The 17,385-nt window shown below is 30.2% G+C and overlaps 1 protein-coding gene across 1 annotated transcript in view; it reads left to right on the top strand.

Moving 5' to 3' along the window:
• The window catches only part of LOC111280612 (receptor-like protein 14), a 50,677-nt gene that overhangs the window by 365 nt on the left and 32,927 nt on the right, over window positions 1–17,385 (top strand). Inside the window, exons 2-4 of the mRNA XM_022868048.2 lie at window positions 980–1,189; window positions 8,265–8,342; window positions 9,771–9,926. Of these exons, the coding sequence (XP_022723783.2) occupies window positions 980–1,189; window positions 8,265–8,342; window positions 9,771–9,926 (444 nt within the window). The remainder of the gene's footprint in view (window positions 1–979; window positions 1,190–8,264; window positions 8,343–9,770; window positions 9,927–17,385) is intronic.

Raw genomic sequence — 17,385 nt, 5'->3', positions numbered from 1 at the left:
TTACGTATTTATTTATATCTTAGAATCTTATCTTCCTCATAACTTTTCCCGTAAAATATTGTTAGAATCTTATCTGCCTCATAATTTTTCCCGTAAAATATTGTGGGAAATATTAGCTATAAATTTTTAAACTCCCTTTTTTTTTGTCTAATATTTGATCAATTTATTATTTTATTATCATGATTTACAATCTATAAACTATAAATTTCTAAATTCTCTTTGTTGTTATCTTTTTCTTTTGGTATAATAGTTGATGAACCCATTATTGTATTATCATAATTTGCAGTGACATAAATAATACATTTTACAATTGTCACAATAATGAATCTTTTGCATAAAAAAAAACTTATGAAATTATTAAATAAATCATTGATCCAAAAAAATTACTGTAAATATCACCTCAGTGTTATTATATATTAGTTAATATCTTTTAAAAGTTATCTACACTCATACTTTATGTCTATTTAATTTTTAGGGTTGGATGAAAGGATAGTTATTGAACCTATTTATGGTCAAGTCAGATCAAACATAATTAATCATTCAAAAGTTTTACTCACGATCTGATTTTATTTTTTAAGTTCAAAAGATTTAAATTTTTTAAAAATAAATATTTGATATTAAAAAATATAAAAATATGTTAATATTATTATATTTAAATATACAATCCATTAATTATTTATTTCTTAAATCTCATGTTAACTTGTGCCTATAAGGTTCTTTTTTCCTCTCCCATTTATCAGCAAGTTTTTTTTTTTTTTGAAAGAAAAGCTAATGTGTCTTACTGTTTAACAATTTACTACTTCCAGAAAATAAATATTCATGATTACCTGTATTTAGTACCGTCATGTAATTTGTCGACAATTCAACTGCACCCTCTCTCTCTCTCTCTCTCTCTCTCTCTCTCTGTGTGTGTGTGTGTGTGTTGATTAACATGAATTTTCTTTTCTCTTGATATTTTACAATATTGAATTACTGGTAGGGTCAGAAAGCTCCTTACGACTTAAACAGTTGGAGATTTTGGATCTTTCTGGGAACAATCTCAACAAGAGCAGCCTAAAACAATTGAGTTCACTTAAATCCCTTAAGAGTCTGAATCTCAGTGCCAATAACATGGGAGGATTTTCATATAACTGGCGAGGACAATTTTATCCTATTCTTGCAGACCAACGAGAAACGATTCCCGTCCAAGGCATGCTTACTTACTTTTTCATGCTTATTTTCCTTTTTTTTTTTTAAATTTAAAAGTAAGTTTGATGTTTTCTAAAACCTAACATTAATGAAAAAATTGTTAAATTTTTTTATTGATAGTTAATTTAAAATCAATTAACAATAATTAAAATACTATTTATTATATTTATGTACTCAAAACACTTTTAAAAAACGTTTGATTTAGAGAATTTAAGATTTTATTTTGAAATATTATTGTTGGGTATTTAAATTTTTACATTTGGTTGGAAGTATTAAATTTTTGAAAATAATTTTTAATTTTCAATTGTATCTAAAGTTTTGGAATCAAAAATTTATTTTTTTTATGTGATTTATATAAGATTTCGAGCAAAATATCCCATATTTAACCTAAATAAATTTTTTTATTTAATCGCATTAAAAATCAACGTATGGTAATAAATTTAATTTTTTTACAAATGTTGTATTGAAAACAAATATTATGCATTTATTGGAAGTTTTAACGCAATATTTAATTTTTTTAATTGAGTATTATTTTTTTATTTTTTCATTCTAATACTATATTTGTAGGCTTTAAAATACAATAATTGTGATTATTTATTGTTTTTTTTCATAAATGTAATATTTGACAATTCATTTATTTTTTTTAACTCAAATACTGTGTTTGTATGATTTAAAATGCAGTAATTATGATTATTTATTGTATTTTTTGAATAAAAACACAATATTTGATTATTTATTTTTTTTCTCATCTCGATTTACTTGTCTTTGAATAGTAAGTAAAGATGACTATTTGTTTGATCATTAAGTGAATATGACTATTCAAAGATATTTACTTGTCTTTGAATATTAAGTGAAGATGACTATTTTCTACTCAAAGACATTTACGCAATATTTTACTGTTTTCTATTAAAAGATGATTATTTGTTTGACTATTACGTTTGTTTGACTATTTACACAGTATTTGGTTTTTCCTCATCTCCACTTATTATTTGCGTTTGTATTTGTTTTTTTCTGTTCAAAGATGACTATTCACTTGTTTACTATAGAAACGCAGAATTTGGGTTTTTTTTTTCCCCAATAAAAATAAATATTTTGAAGCAGTAATGAAGTAATTTTAGATTATTTACTGTTTTTCTTAAAAGATAAATGCAATAATTGATTATTATAATATTTTAAAAATATTTACAAAACTTAATTATTATGTTTTTTAAAAATACATACAATAATTGATTATTATAATTTATTTAAAATAATCAAAGTTTTTTAAAAAATTAAATATAATAATAATTTATTATAAATTTTTAAAAATAATTAATTACTGTAATTTTAAAAGTTAAACACAATAATTATTCATTATAATATTTTAAAAACAAATGTATAATCAATTACTGTTGCGCTTGAAGCAATAATCACAACAACACAGAAGCAATAGACAACAATCAATAATCAAATACGCAGGAAAAATAAAGCACACCAAGATTTACGTGGAAAACCCTCCAGTGTAGAGGGAAAAACCACGGGCCACCAGAAAAATCTTCACTATCAAATAATAGTTATACAAAGTTCTTCTCTAGCTAAAACTAGAGCTAATCAACAACTAGAGAAACAATTAGAGAAATCTCACCAAATAAGTGACTCAACAAATACACCCTGGATTTGTTCCTAGAGAGCTTCAAACCCGATCTTCACGGTTCAGAATGTATAACTCTGAATCATAAACCTCCTGATAAGGTTCCAACTCAATCGGACCACGGATCGACTTCCGTTTAACCAACTCTCCCTTCTCTTTTTTCTCTCTCTGCTTTTCCTGGCTTTTCTTCTTTCTCTGCTTGGTTGTCGACACACACCTTAAACAACCCCAACTCTTTTTTATTAAGTAGCTAGGGCTCTGTGTAAAATAAAAGATCAAGGCCCATGGCCTTTACTTGGTCCAAAACCACTTACATGGGACTGGACCCCATTTTCCTAACAATCTCCCCCTCCAGTCCCATTAGAAGGAGATTCATCACCATAGCAATTTCATTTGGAACTTACCTTAGCCAGGGAACTCATTCCGGCCAAGTTACTGCAAAGCTCAAGCTTTTCCCTGAGAAGTATCTTAGTCAACATATCTGCCACATTTTTATCAGTATGGACTTTCTTCAATAGCATCTGCTATTCTTCAATCACTGAACGTAACCAATGATATCTAACATCAATGTGCTTTGTTCTAGCATGGTACATGATATTTTTACTCAAATCTAAAGCACTCTGGCTATCACAAAATACCACATACTCTTTCTGATTCAACCTTAATTAAAAAAAAAACGTTTCATCCAAAGCATTTCTTTACATGCTTCAGTTGCTGCAATATACTCAGCTTTTATAGTTGACAAAGCAACACACTTCTGTAACTTAGACTGCCAAGATACAGCTCCTCCTGCAAAAGTGAACAAATACCCTGAAGTAGATTTCCTACCATCAAGATCGCCTGCCATGTCAGCGTCAGTAAACCCTTCTAGAATTGGTTGTGAAACTCCATAATTCAAACACATTTTTGAGGTACCCCTCAAATATCTAAAAATCCATTTTACTGCTTCTCAGTGAACCTTCCCTGGATTAGAAAGAAATCTGCTCACTACACCAACTGCATGAGCAATGTCAGGCCTTGTACAAACCATAAGATACATTAAAGAACCGACTGCAGAAGAATAAGGAATACTAGACATAGCTAGTTGCTCTTCCTTAGACACTGGACAAGATTTCTTACTTAGATGAAAATGGTTGGCAAGTGAACTGCTAACTGATTTAGCATGTTGCATGTTGAATCTACCAAGCACTCGTTCAACATACTTTTCCTGTGACAACCACAGCTTTCCAGCTCTCCTATCTCGGATAATATCCATACCAAGAATCTGTTTTGCTGGACCTAAATCCTTCATATCAAAGGACTTAGACAATTGTTCTTTCAACCTGCAAACCATACTAGCATCTTGTCCTACAATCAACATATCATCAACATATAATAATAGGATAATGAAGTTACCATTAGGGAATTGTTTAATATACACATAAGAATCCGCTGCTGTTCACTCACCATAAAAGAATCAAACTTCTTGTACCACTGTCGCAGAGCTTGTTTCAAGCCATACAAGCTTTTCTTCAATTTGCAAACTAAGTACTCTTTCCCTTTCACTTCAAAACCCTCAGGCTGATTCATATAAATGTCCTCCTGCAAATCACCATGCAAAAATGCAGTTTTAACATCAAGTTGCTCAAGCTCAAGATTCAAACTAGCTGCCAATCCCAGTACCACTCGAATAGAACTCATTTTTACAACTGGAGTAAAAATCTCATCAAAATCGATGCCTGGTTTCTGAGAAAAACCTTTTACTACCAATCGAGCTTTGTACCTCACTAGTTTGTCACCATCCTTTTTCAACTTGAACACCCATTTATTCTTTAATGGCCTCTTCCCTGTTGGAAGTTTAACAAGATCATAAGTACCATTCTTTCGCAATGACTCCATCTTTTCTTTCATTGCTTTTAACCAGTGCTCTCTATCCGGAGTAGCCTGCACATCTTGAAAGCTTTCTGGCTCCCCTTCACTGGTAACTAAAATAAAATCTGAACTTGGATACCTGGTAGATGGCCTGCGCTCTCTAGTAAATCTCCTGAGCTGAGACTCTACATCACTTGATGCTGAAGGTAGCTCCCCCTGCTCAACACTCTCAAGTAGAGAGGATTGCTCCCCCTGCTCAAAACTAATAGCATCTGGCTCATCACCAACTATGGCTGGCTCATTCATATCCCCAAGTTCTGTTTCTGGCTCATTTTCACCATCTGTGGCTCTTTCTTGTGAAATCCCTATCGGTGTTGAAACATCACATTCAACAGTAACTCGTGTAGTCTTCTCATTTTTCTCAAGGTCTGCTATGGTTTCTTTTTCATGAAAGACCACATCTCTGCTTCTGACTGTCTTTCTCTTTACTGGATCCCATACCCTGTAGCCAAATTCCTCATCACCATATCCTACAAACACACACTGTGTAGCTTTACTATCAAGCTTTGACCTCTGCTCTTTTGGTACATGCATGAATGCTTTACACCCAAAAACTTTCAAGTGAGAGTATGAAGCATCTTTCCCTGTCCACACTCTTTCTGGAATGTCAAAGCCCAAAGGAACTGATGGTGACCTGTTAAGTAAATAACAAGCTGTGTTGACTGCTTCACCCCAGAATGGCTTTGGTAATTTTGTCATCCTCAACATACATCTGACTTTTTTCACAATGGTGCGATTCATTCTTTCAGCTATACCATTATGCTGCGGTGTTCCAGGTTTTGTCATCTCATGCCTGATCCCATGCTTTGAGCAATACTCTTCAAAGCCTTTAGATGTGTATTCCCCACCATTATCAGTTCGAATACACTTCAAGGGTAACCCTGTCATCCTTTCAACCATAGCATGAAATTTTTGAAAATACTGCAGTACCTGACTTTTGTATTTCAACATATACACCCAAGTCTTACGTGAAGCATCATCAATAAAAGTAACAAAATATCTGCTACCACCTAATGACTCAACCTCAATGGGACCACATACGTCAGAATAAATTAATTCCAATCTATTTTCTTTTCTCTGAGAACTTTTACGAAAAGAAACTCTATGATGCTTACCAAACAAACAATAATCACATGAATCGAGAGACATACCTTTGGTCAAGGGAATGAGAGAGTGCCTTGCCAAAACCTGTAACCCTTTTTCACTCATGTGTGCCAGCCTCCTGTCCCACAAGTTTGCTGAAGCATCATTTTCAACGGTATTTACCTGGTTACCATTCAATTGCATCCATGTCTTATACATTGTGCAGCATAGTTTTCCCCTTGCAACTACCATAGATCCTTTGAGAAGCTTTCACTGTCCATTCTTTTGTCGGCTTTCATATCCCTCCTTATCAAGGACATTAATAGCAAGCAAGTTCATTCTCATATCTGGAATGTGTCTGACATCTCTCAAAGTCAACATGCAGCCTGTACTAGTTTGTACAACAATATCACCAATCCCAACAATCTGCGATACACTTTTGTTTCCCATCTTGGTACAACCAAAGTCTCCTGCTTTGTAAGTTGTAAACAACTCTCTCTTAGGAACATAATGATATGCCGCTCCTGTGTCAACTATCCACTCAATGCCGGGATCACTAACATGATTACAATCACCATGTGTACAAATCAAAGTAACTGAATCACTATCTGAATTCACTGCTGCAACATTGCCATCATCTGAACTCTTACCTTTCTCATCTTTTCGCTCTTGCTTTAAGATTCTACAATTTCGTTTTATATGACCCGCCTTACCACAATGGAAACACTTCACTTTACCTCTAGACTTGGATCTATGTTTAGACTTACCACGGCCTTTTGAGTCCTGACCTCTGTCGATGTTTCTACCCCTGTTCTCTGTGATCAGAGCTTGATTCCCAGGGTCTACATCTTTTCGCCTCGCTTCTTCATTAAGCATACTGTCCTTTACCATCTCCAACGTCACCTTATAATCAGGAGCTGAATTAAGAACAGTCACAACTAGAGTATTCCAGCTGTCTGGCAATGAACCCAAAAGAAATAATGCCTTTATTTCATCATCCATCTTAAGTTCCATAGTAGTCATCCGATTAAATATATCTTGAAAATCACTCAAGTGCTCTGTAACAGATCGTCCATCCCTGTACTGTAAAGTTGCAATCTTCTTAACAAGCATAACTTTATTCATACCTGTTTTTTTCTCATACAATGCTGCCAATTTTTCCCAAACAATGTGAGCATCTGACTCCTGCGCTACATGATGAAACACGCTGATATCAACCCATTTTTTGATTGTAGCCAGCGTCTTTCTACCTAGCTTCTTCCAGCTTTCATCTTTCATATCTGCTGGTTTAGCCGAATCACCCAATACTGGCTCATACAAATCTTTGCAATATAGATGATCCTCCATCATAGGCTTCCAAATTGAATAATTTAATGCTGTCAATTTTATCATAAAACCTGTATCACCCTCCATGATCTCAAACAGAATTTACTTCTATCCTGGGTTGCTTCTGTATCGATGTCTCAAAATAACTCTCGCTCTGATACCACTTGTTACGCCTGAAGCAATAATCACAACAATACAGAAGCAATCGACAACAATCAATAATCAAATGCGCAGGAAAAATAAAGCACACCAAGATTTACGTGGAAAACCCTCCAGTGTAGAGGGAAAAACCACGGGCCACCAGAAAAATCTTCACTATCAAATAATAGTTATACAAAGTTCTTCTCTAGCTAAAACTAGAGCTAATCAACAACTAGAGAAACAATTGGAGAAATCTCACCAAATAAGTGACTCAACAAATACACCCTGGATTTTTTCCTAGAGAGCTTCAAACCCGATCTTCACCATTAGAATGTATAACTCTGAATCATAAACCTCCTGACAAGGTTCCAACTCAATCGGACCACGGATCGACTTCCGTTTAACCAACTCTCCCTTCTCTTTTTTCTCTCTCTGCTTTTCCTGGCTTTTCTTCTTTCTCTGCTTGGTTGTCGACACACACCTTAAACAACCCCACCTCTTTTTTATTAAGTAGCTAGGGCTCTGTGTAAAATAAAAGATCAAGGCCCATGACCTTTACTTGGTCTAAAACCACTTACATGAGACTGGACCCCATTTTCCTAACAATTACTACATGAAATTAATTTAATAATTGATGATTAATTCTTTATTTTTATAATTTATCAGTTGAATATTACATTTTTATGATTTGAAACACATTAATTATCATTATTTTTATTTGATAAATTATTGTATTTGCTATGTAATGAAAGACATTACAATAAAAATATATGATTAAGTAATATTAAATCTTCTCTAATCAAATACAAAAATTTAAAATAAGATACCATTAAAAGATACTTTTTTTTTCGAAATCATATTTTCTCTCAAAATTTACGAACTAAATGCTTACTTAATTTAACTGATGTGAATCACCTTTTGAATAAAACACATAAAATTATTTGATACAATTATCTAAAAATATGATATTCTCATTTTAATGCAGAATTATCCGCTTTCGAAAACCTGGAGACGCTGGATTTAAGTTCAAATGGGCTCGTTGGCAGCACACTGACGGCACAAAGTAAGTGTTTGCAACGTACTCCCTCTGGTAACGACCCTTCCTTTTTTTGATTGGGGTTGGAACATTGGAAAAAAACAATTACTAATTTTTACTTCTTAACATCATTTTTTTTCTTAATTCACAAAAAAAAAATCCATTTTTTCTTAAAAAATTTTTTTTATTTTAAACAAGTTAGAAGAAAATATGGAATGAAAATTTACAATGTTGTCCATCTTTTTAAATTACAATCTTTATTACTTACTTGAGCTGCTATACTGACTTTGGACCTGTCAGTGTGCAGGCCAAGCCCACTCTGGCCCATTAAATATTACTCTTTTATTAATAATAATAATATGATTGTATTTTAATTTTAATTTTAAAATATTATTTAAAAATATTAAAATGTATAAAATATTTTGATTAGTTTAAAGATTAAATAAAATTGACGGACTTGGGCTAAACTTCGAAGAACAAGTCATGGATTACTCTACTTGCAAAGGGTGAAGATAAATAAATATATATATATATATAAATTTATTCCTAATTTTTACAAAGAGGTTAAAGCTTGTAAATGTAGAAGACTAAACTTCAATTTTATCATATTCATCTTTTAATAGAGAGGGGTGAATTATTTGAATTAAATTTCAAGTTCATTCATACCAACCAATAAATTGAAACAATAATATTTTTTCTTTCTACAAATTTTTATATTCTTCCTAACAAGCATACTTGAGGGAGTAAAAAAAAAAAAAAAAGTTTTCAATCCTTTCACCTTTCTAATTTTTTTAAATATTTTTTCATCTTTCTATTTTTCTTCTTTCTTCCCAAATAAAATTTAAGGGGTCATTTTTTTTTAGGTTTTAGAATATTACCAGATTTTCAAGGCATTTTATAGTGTAATCAAATACATAAAGGTAATAAATTATTCTGTTAATTGATTTAATCAGCATTTATTAGAAATATTTGATTATTGTGTTTGGTTTGCGATACTATCCATGTTAAGTCCATGATATTTTGAAAATTTTATTAAAGCAACCTTGATAATAATTTATCCTATATTGAACATCTTTTTCTCCAAGATAAACTATTACTAAAATAAATTAAATTTACATTTTGTATGATTTTGACATAATAAAAATGTTAACATTGTTTAAAATAAACATAAAAGGGAGATAACTTTTTACATAATATATACTACTTTTAAATAATTTAGTTTGTAATCTCAAATACTCACATGTCTTAGAAGCAATACGTTTATTGCATTTTACGATAATTTAGATTTCAACAAAGTAAAATCACGACCAATATTATTGAGCTTATAATGTCAAACAGAGAAATATTTTCAGATTAAAGTTAGATTTTTTAAAATATTATCATATATAGATGTGTCTTGTGGATTAGAATGAGGAGTACTCCTGACAAAAATGTGGTTTTATTATGCTTAATTAGATTCTAAAAGTCTGTGTAAGCTTAATAAGCTGAAGTACCTAGACCTGAGCCAGAATTCCATGAACAAGGATAGTATGAGGTTTTTGGGATTACTCTCATCCCTGAAGCACCTTGACCTATCATTCAACGAATTGGAAGGCCCCCTTTCAGATGCAGGTATGTGGATATACCCTTTCTTTCATTTTGTTATATTGATCTCAGTTATGAATAAAATTTTAGTTTTTATAAATAAAACTAAATTTAAGTCCTTGCGATATATAAGCGATGATATCAATTTATAATAATTTTTTTGAATATATAATAAAGTTAAAAATTATAAAAATAAATAAAAAGTTGTGAAACTTTAAAAATATATATAATTACATCAGATATAAATCATTATAATCTAAAAAACAGACCAAAAGTAAAAAATTCATAGACATCGAAAATGATATTATAGTGAATTTCGAAGAAAATCTTCTAATTTAATAATTTTTATACGAATGGAAAGACATCTCAATTAATATCAATGATATTGTAAATAAATTTATTAACTATAATGAACTCAAATTTTAATATAAAAATTAAAGAATTGACTATGACTTATTTTATGAATACTTTAAGGAAGAAAATATTAATGTGTAATTAACTTGTTTGAGAAAAATGAAAAAATTTTAAATTTTGGTCTAATAATGGTATTAAATTATATGAACTTATCAAACTTGGAGTTTTGCTAAACAAATATAGTCATGGATGGAATTTGCCATTTGAGCAAATAAATAGAATATTTTTTCTAAATTTAAAACCAAAATTACGGCAATTAAATAGTCCAACATGAACATTTTAATTTCTTTTGTCAAATTATATTCATATTTAATTTTTGTAATTTTAAATTGAATTGTTAATTAAAAACTGAACACACAGCCTCATTAAAAGAAATAGGTCATCTACATATATCAACATTTTCCATGAAAGGTTGTGTTTTATATATTTATATATTAGTTTCTATCTTTCAATTGGCTACCTAAATAATGTTAACAATATATTGTATTACATAGTATTGTTGAGTAAGAATATGAATTAATTACCATGTTTAAAAAAGGAAGAACAAAATATTTAATTATTATAAACTCATTGAAATCCATTTTAATTTCTATCTTCATATTTCTCTTTTTTCAAATCTTTTTTACTTTATTTTAAAATGTAAATTGATGAAATTAAAGATTTCATGTAATTGTAATTAATTGAATATGATACAATCAATAAACAAATTATGTATATTTTAAATACTATCTATGCAAAAAGTATTCATCAGGTAAATATGAAAACAAACTTTTTTACATTAGAGTTACTTTAATTATGGACAAAATTATAGGACTGAATTGAAAAAATAAATCAAAACTTAATGTCAACAACAAATAAAAAATACTTTTAAAAATAAAAAATTAAATGAGATTAATTTTTTATTTTTAATAAGAAACCTAATTATTTAAACAAATCTAAATGTCAAGAAGATCTATTTATTATTTTTTAAAAAAATTATTAATTACTTGATAAAAGGCAAATTACTAAATTTTTAAGACAGAAAAAAAAAAAAACACATATTGCTATACTGAAATAAAGAAAGGCAGGGAGTTGAGGGGAAGAGAAAATAAAATAACAAAGAACCAAAATATCAAAAGCCTATAAAGAAACATGAAGGAAGACAAATTCAATAAATAGTTTTTTAAGCATGCTAGTTATTCTTTCTAGCTGCAAACTAAAGATAACTTTATACGATTGAACACTAAATCACAATCTTAAAACAAAAAGATTAATTACGACCTCAATTGTATAATAACATGTAAAAATATATGTAAGTGTATTGACTAAAATAACTGTAAAAATTCTTTTAAAAAAATCATCATAAAGAAATATCATGAAGAGATATGAAAAAATGAAAAAAAAAGAAGACATAAACAATAAATTTTGAACCAAATAAGATTGCAATGGTGTAAACCATATAAAACATCACTGTTCATTTTTTGTCAATGAGAATTCTATCTTTACAAAAGTAATAAAACATAAATTCAATATATATATATATATATAATGTTAGAGAATCTACAAACTATATTAAAAATCCTTGAGGCATGAACCATCTATTTATAATAGTGAAATGAGAGACATAATGGTTAAGGTTTTAAATATAGATATTTAATGCATTTGACCATAAAAAAGGAAAATTATATATATTTACAATATGATTTTCCAATAATTTTTGGATAACAATTAATTCAAATTTATATGCCCATAATTATTATAATTATCACGGTTATTCTTTCCTATTTGAATTGGATTCATTTTTCACATTATGATTCTAAATGGCTCCAAAGTGATATTATTCTTCATATTAATCCCACATAAATATAAAAGATAATTCATCTAAAAATATAAATGAAAATAAATATAACTTATTATATGAAATAAAATATTTTAAATTTAAATAAACTCAAATCAAAATAATTAAATGTTTGATTTATGAAGTTTATTTAAGACTGTAAATATGTTAGAAGAATAGATTATCCATATTTGATTTTTTTTTTTTTTAACCAAAGGCTTCGACCTTCATATATTTTTATAAGATTTTTTTTACAACAAGAGCAATGTCTACACCACATCATAATACTAATTGATCATCAACCGGCATCTCTTTAGCCAACATCATCAACTCCCGACTATGTCTATGTTTGGACAATTCTTTCAATAGTCGGAATATGACTCGAGTATGTTTCTCCATACCCTTTTCACCGATGTCATTCACATCATTGGCTGCCTTGCCCATAAAACTATTTCTAAAACCTTATGGGATTTTTTCCGTCCCTTTAATCCAACCCGCCACCATTGGCTCGTACTACTGCAGCATCAGCCCTACTAGCAAACCAACCTAGAACTAGAGCACAACCACAAAACACTGTTACCCCCGTGACATCCCAAGTCCCTTTAGGTTTGCCAGAACATCAAGCAACCCCTAAGGTTTCACCCTCAGTCACATATGGTAGTATTGCAATACCTTTACATGGTACCGGTATTAACCAATTCCTGCCAATGCCACTTCCACATATGCCACAATCGATGCGCTACCTCACAATGTTCTCGCATTCTTTTGGCTATTCTCCCATGCCCCCAACCATGGCCCAATAAAAAGAACTACTCTAGCAAGTCTAATTTTTCACCTTACAAATGGCGAACCAACAGTTTGATATTCAACACATTCTGGTAACTGTAATACCCACCACCAACAAGATCAATAAGCTCAGAGCTTAGCCTTATCTACAAGAGACCAACAAGCCCAAGCTACCCGCCATCCTAAAATAGCCTGCGATGACCATCTAGTACAACAAGAAGCACAAAATTTTGAAGTGAAACTAGGTTAAAGCGGGACAGCAATAACCGACAAGCATTTGAAGAACTTAAGTGGTACCTCTGCTCCATACCGTTGTTAGCAAGCTAGTCCCAAAGGAACCATTGTAACTTGGTGACCTCAAATGAAACAGTGGCCACAATCAGAATAGCAAAACCGTCAGATACCTGTTTACCAAGCTAGTAGGGCACTGCAAAATGGAGAGGTAAATTATGAAGGGAATTATGCATCATTATACAAGTTAAAGCAATGAAATTTTTAAAATTTTAATTCTCTAAAACTAAGACCAATCAACAAAATTTTATAAACATACAATTTCACAAGCATGCATGAGTTTTGGCTTAGGTGGTTACCTTGGATGTCGAAATTCCTTTGATTGAATTTAGTGACCTTTTAAATAGTTTCTTAAGCCAAGAAGCTGCTCAAATGTTCAACCTTTAATAGTGATTCACATGAACTCTTGTGAAAAAACTTTTTCTAAGGTTTGGTAAAACTTAAAGCCACACTCTAACTAATAATTGTTTGCAAGACCTCTTATATTTTCTTGAGTGAAACTTTTTTCTCTTAGGTTGCTACTTTTTGTTTTTGTTACAAGAGGGGGTTGCTTGATGTTCCTTTTATAAGGGATGCATTTGTCACATTAGGTTTAATACATGGAATGCAAATTTTCACAATTAACCATATGCTAGCCAGTGTATCAAACAAAAGAAACTCTTTCTCTTGTTTTTATTTCTTTTATTTTTGGTTATACCAAAATCAAATTAAGCCTAACATAATTTGTCTTATTTTTAATCTTTCACAATTGTCCTATTGTGTGTGACCCACTGGGTTTTTTAGCATGTTAGTAAAAACACAAGCAATGTAAGCCTTAGTATTTAACTATGGATGAAACAAACTTTTTACCTTCATCACTAATTCTCCAATTAGCTAATCTTATATTTATAAATCATAATCAATGCTAGCTTCATTGCCATGACTCCCAATTGCTAAAAAAAAGTCAATATAGCTTGACAACCTATCCATGAATGATTTTAGTATATAATTAATATCCTTTCATCATATAGTATCTCAGTTTGAAAACTGAGTATAGTTTAGTGTCTACTCATTTTTATTCAACCATGTTAAGTTTTGTCCTTGACATTGACTCAAATAAGTTTTAGAATAATTCTAAACTCTTATTTCACTTTGGCCAAAGATTTCATAAATTAATTTCTATCTTCATATTTCTCTTTTTTCAAATCTTTTTTACTTTATTTTAAAATGTAAATTGATGAAATTAAAGATTTCATGTAATTGTAATTAATTGAATATGATACAATCAATAAACAAATTATGTATATTTTAAATACTATCTATGCAAAAAGTATTCATCAGATAAATATAAAAACAAACTTTTTTACATTAGAGTTACTTTAATTATGGACAAAATTATAGGACTGAATTGAAAAAATAAATCAAAACTTAATGTCAACAACAAATAAAAAATACTTTTAAAAATAAAAAATTAAATGAGATTAATTTTTTATTTTTAATAAGAAACCTAATTATTTAAACAAATCTAAATGTCAAGAAGATCTATTTATTATTTTTTAAAAAAATTATTAATTACTTGATAAAAGGCAAATTACTAAATTTTTAAGACAGAAAAAAAAAAAAACACATATTGCTATACTGAAATAAAGAAAGGCAGGGAGTTGAGGGGAAGAGAAAATAAAATAACAAAGAACCAAAATATCAAAAGCCTATAAAGTAACATGAAGGAAGACAAATTCAATAAATAGTTTTTTAAGCATGCTAGTTATTCTTTCTAGCTGCAAACTAAAGATAACTTTATACGATTGAACACTAAATCACAATCTTAAAACAAAAAGATTAATTACGACCTCAATTGTATAATAACATGTAAAAATATATGTAAGTGTATTGACTAAAATAACTGTAAAAATTCTTTTAAAAAAATCATCATAAAGAAATATCATGAAGAGATATGAAAAAATGAAAAAAAAAAAAGACATAAACAATAAATTTTGAACCAAATAAGATTGCAATGGTGTAAACCATATAAAACATCACTGTTCATTTTTTATCAATGAGAATTCTATCTTTACAAAAGTAATAAAACATAAATTCAAAATATATATATATATATATATATATAATGTTAGAGAATCTACAAACTATATTAAAAATCCTTGAGGCATGAACCATCTATTTATAATAGTGAAATGAGAGACATAATGGTTAAGGTTTTAAATATAGATATTTAATGCATTTGACCATAAAAAAGGAAAATTATATATATTTACAATATGATTTTCCAATAATTTTTGGATAACAATTAATTCAAATTTATATGCCCATAATTATTATAATTATCACGGTTATTCTTTCCTATTTGAATTGGATTCATTTTTCACATTATGATTCTAAATGGCTCCAAAGTGATATTATTCTTCATATTAATTCCACATAAATATAAAAGATAATTCATCTAAAAATATAAATGAAAATAAATATAACTTATTATATGAAATAAAATATTTTAAATTTAAATAAACTCAAATCAAAATAATTAAATGTTTGATTGATGAAGTTTATTTAAGACTGTAAATATGTTAGAAGAATAGATTATCCATATTTGATTTTTTTTTTTAACCAAAGGCTTCGACCTTCATATATTTATATAAGATTTTTTTTACAACAAGAGCAATGTCTACACCACATGATAATACTAATTGATCATCAACCGGCATCTCTTTAGCCAACATTATCAACTCCCGACTATGTCTATGTTTGGACAATTCTTTCAGTAGTCGGAATATGACTCGAGGATGTTTCTCCATACCCTTTTTCACCGATGTCATTCACATCATGGCTGCCTTGCCCATAAAACTATTTCTAAAACCTTATGGGATTTTTTCCGTCCCTTTAATCCAACCCGCCACCATTGGTTCGTACTACTGCAGCATCAGCCCTACTAGCAAACCAACCTAGAACTAGAGCACAACCACAAAACAATGTTACCCCCGTGACATCCCAAGTCCCTTTAGATTTGCCAGAACATCAAGCAACCCCTAAGGTTTCATCCTCAGTCACATATGGTAGTATTGCAATACCTTTACATGGTACTGATATTAACCAATTCCTGCCAATGCCACTTCCACATATGCCACAATCGATGCGCTACCTCACAATGTTCTCGCATTCTTTTGGCTATTCTCCCATGCCCCCAACCATGGCCCAATAAAAAGAACTACTCTAGTAAGTCTAATTTTTCACCTTACAAATGGCGAACCAACAGTTTGATATTCAACACATTCTAGTAACTGTAATACCCACCACCAACAAGATCAATAAGCTCAGAGCTTAGCCTTATCTGCAAGAGACCAACAAGCCCAAGCTACCCGCCATCCTAAAATAGCCTGCGATGACCATCTAGTACAACAAGAAGCACAAAATTTTGAAGTGAAACTAGGTTAAAGCGGGACAGCAATAACCGACAAGCATTTGAAGAACTTAAGTGGTACCTCTGCTCCATACCGTTGTTAGCAAGCTAGTCCCAAAGGAACCATTGTAACTTGGTGACCTCAAAAGAAACAGTGGCCACAATCAGAATAGCAAAACCGTCAGATACCTGTTTACCAAGCTAGTAGGGCACTGCAAAATGGAGAGGTAAATTATGAAGGGAATTATGCATCATTATACAAGTTAAAGCAATGAAATTTTTAAAATTTTAATTCTCTAAAACTAAGACCAATCAACAAAATTTTATAAACATACAATTTCACAAGCATGCATGAGTTTTGGCTTAGGTGGTTACCTTGGATGTCGAAATTCCTTTGATTGAATTTAGTGACCTTTTAAATAGTTTCTTAAGCCAAGAAGCTGCTCAAATGTTCAACCTTTAATAGTGATTCACATGAACTCTTGTGAAAAATTTTTTTCTAAGGTTTGGTAAAACTTAAAGCCACACTCTAACTAATAATTGTTTGCAAGACCTCTTATATTTTCTTGAGTGAAACTTTTTTCTCTTGGGTTGCTACTTTTTGTTTTTGTTACAAGAGGGGGTTGCTTGATGTTCCTTTTATAAGGGATGCATTTGTCACATTAGGTTTAATACATGGAATGCAAATTTTCACAATTAACCATATGCTAGCCAGTGTATCAAACAAAAGAAACTCTTTCTCTTGTTTTTATTTCTTTTATTTTTGGTTATACCAAAATCAAATTAAG

The sequence above is a fragment of the Durio zibethinus genome, chromosome 28 (genome assembly GCF_047325235.1).
Source record: "Durio zibethinus cultivar Kanyao isolate XHJ-2024 chromosome 28, ASM4732523v1, whole genome shotgun sequence".
In the NCBI taxonomy this organism is placed as follows: Eukaryota; Viridiplantae; Streptophyta; class Magnoliopsida; order Malvales; family Malvaceae; genus Durio; species Durio zibethinus.
This window is presented reverse-complemented; position numbering and strand designations above follow the sequence as displayed.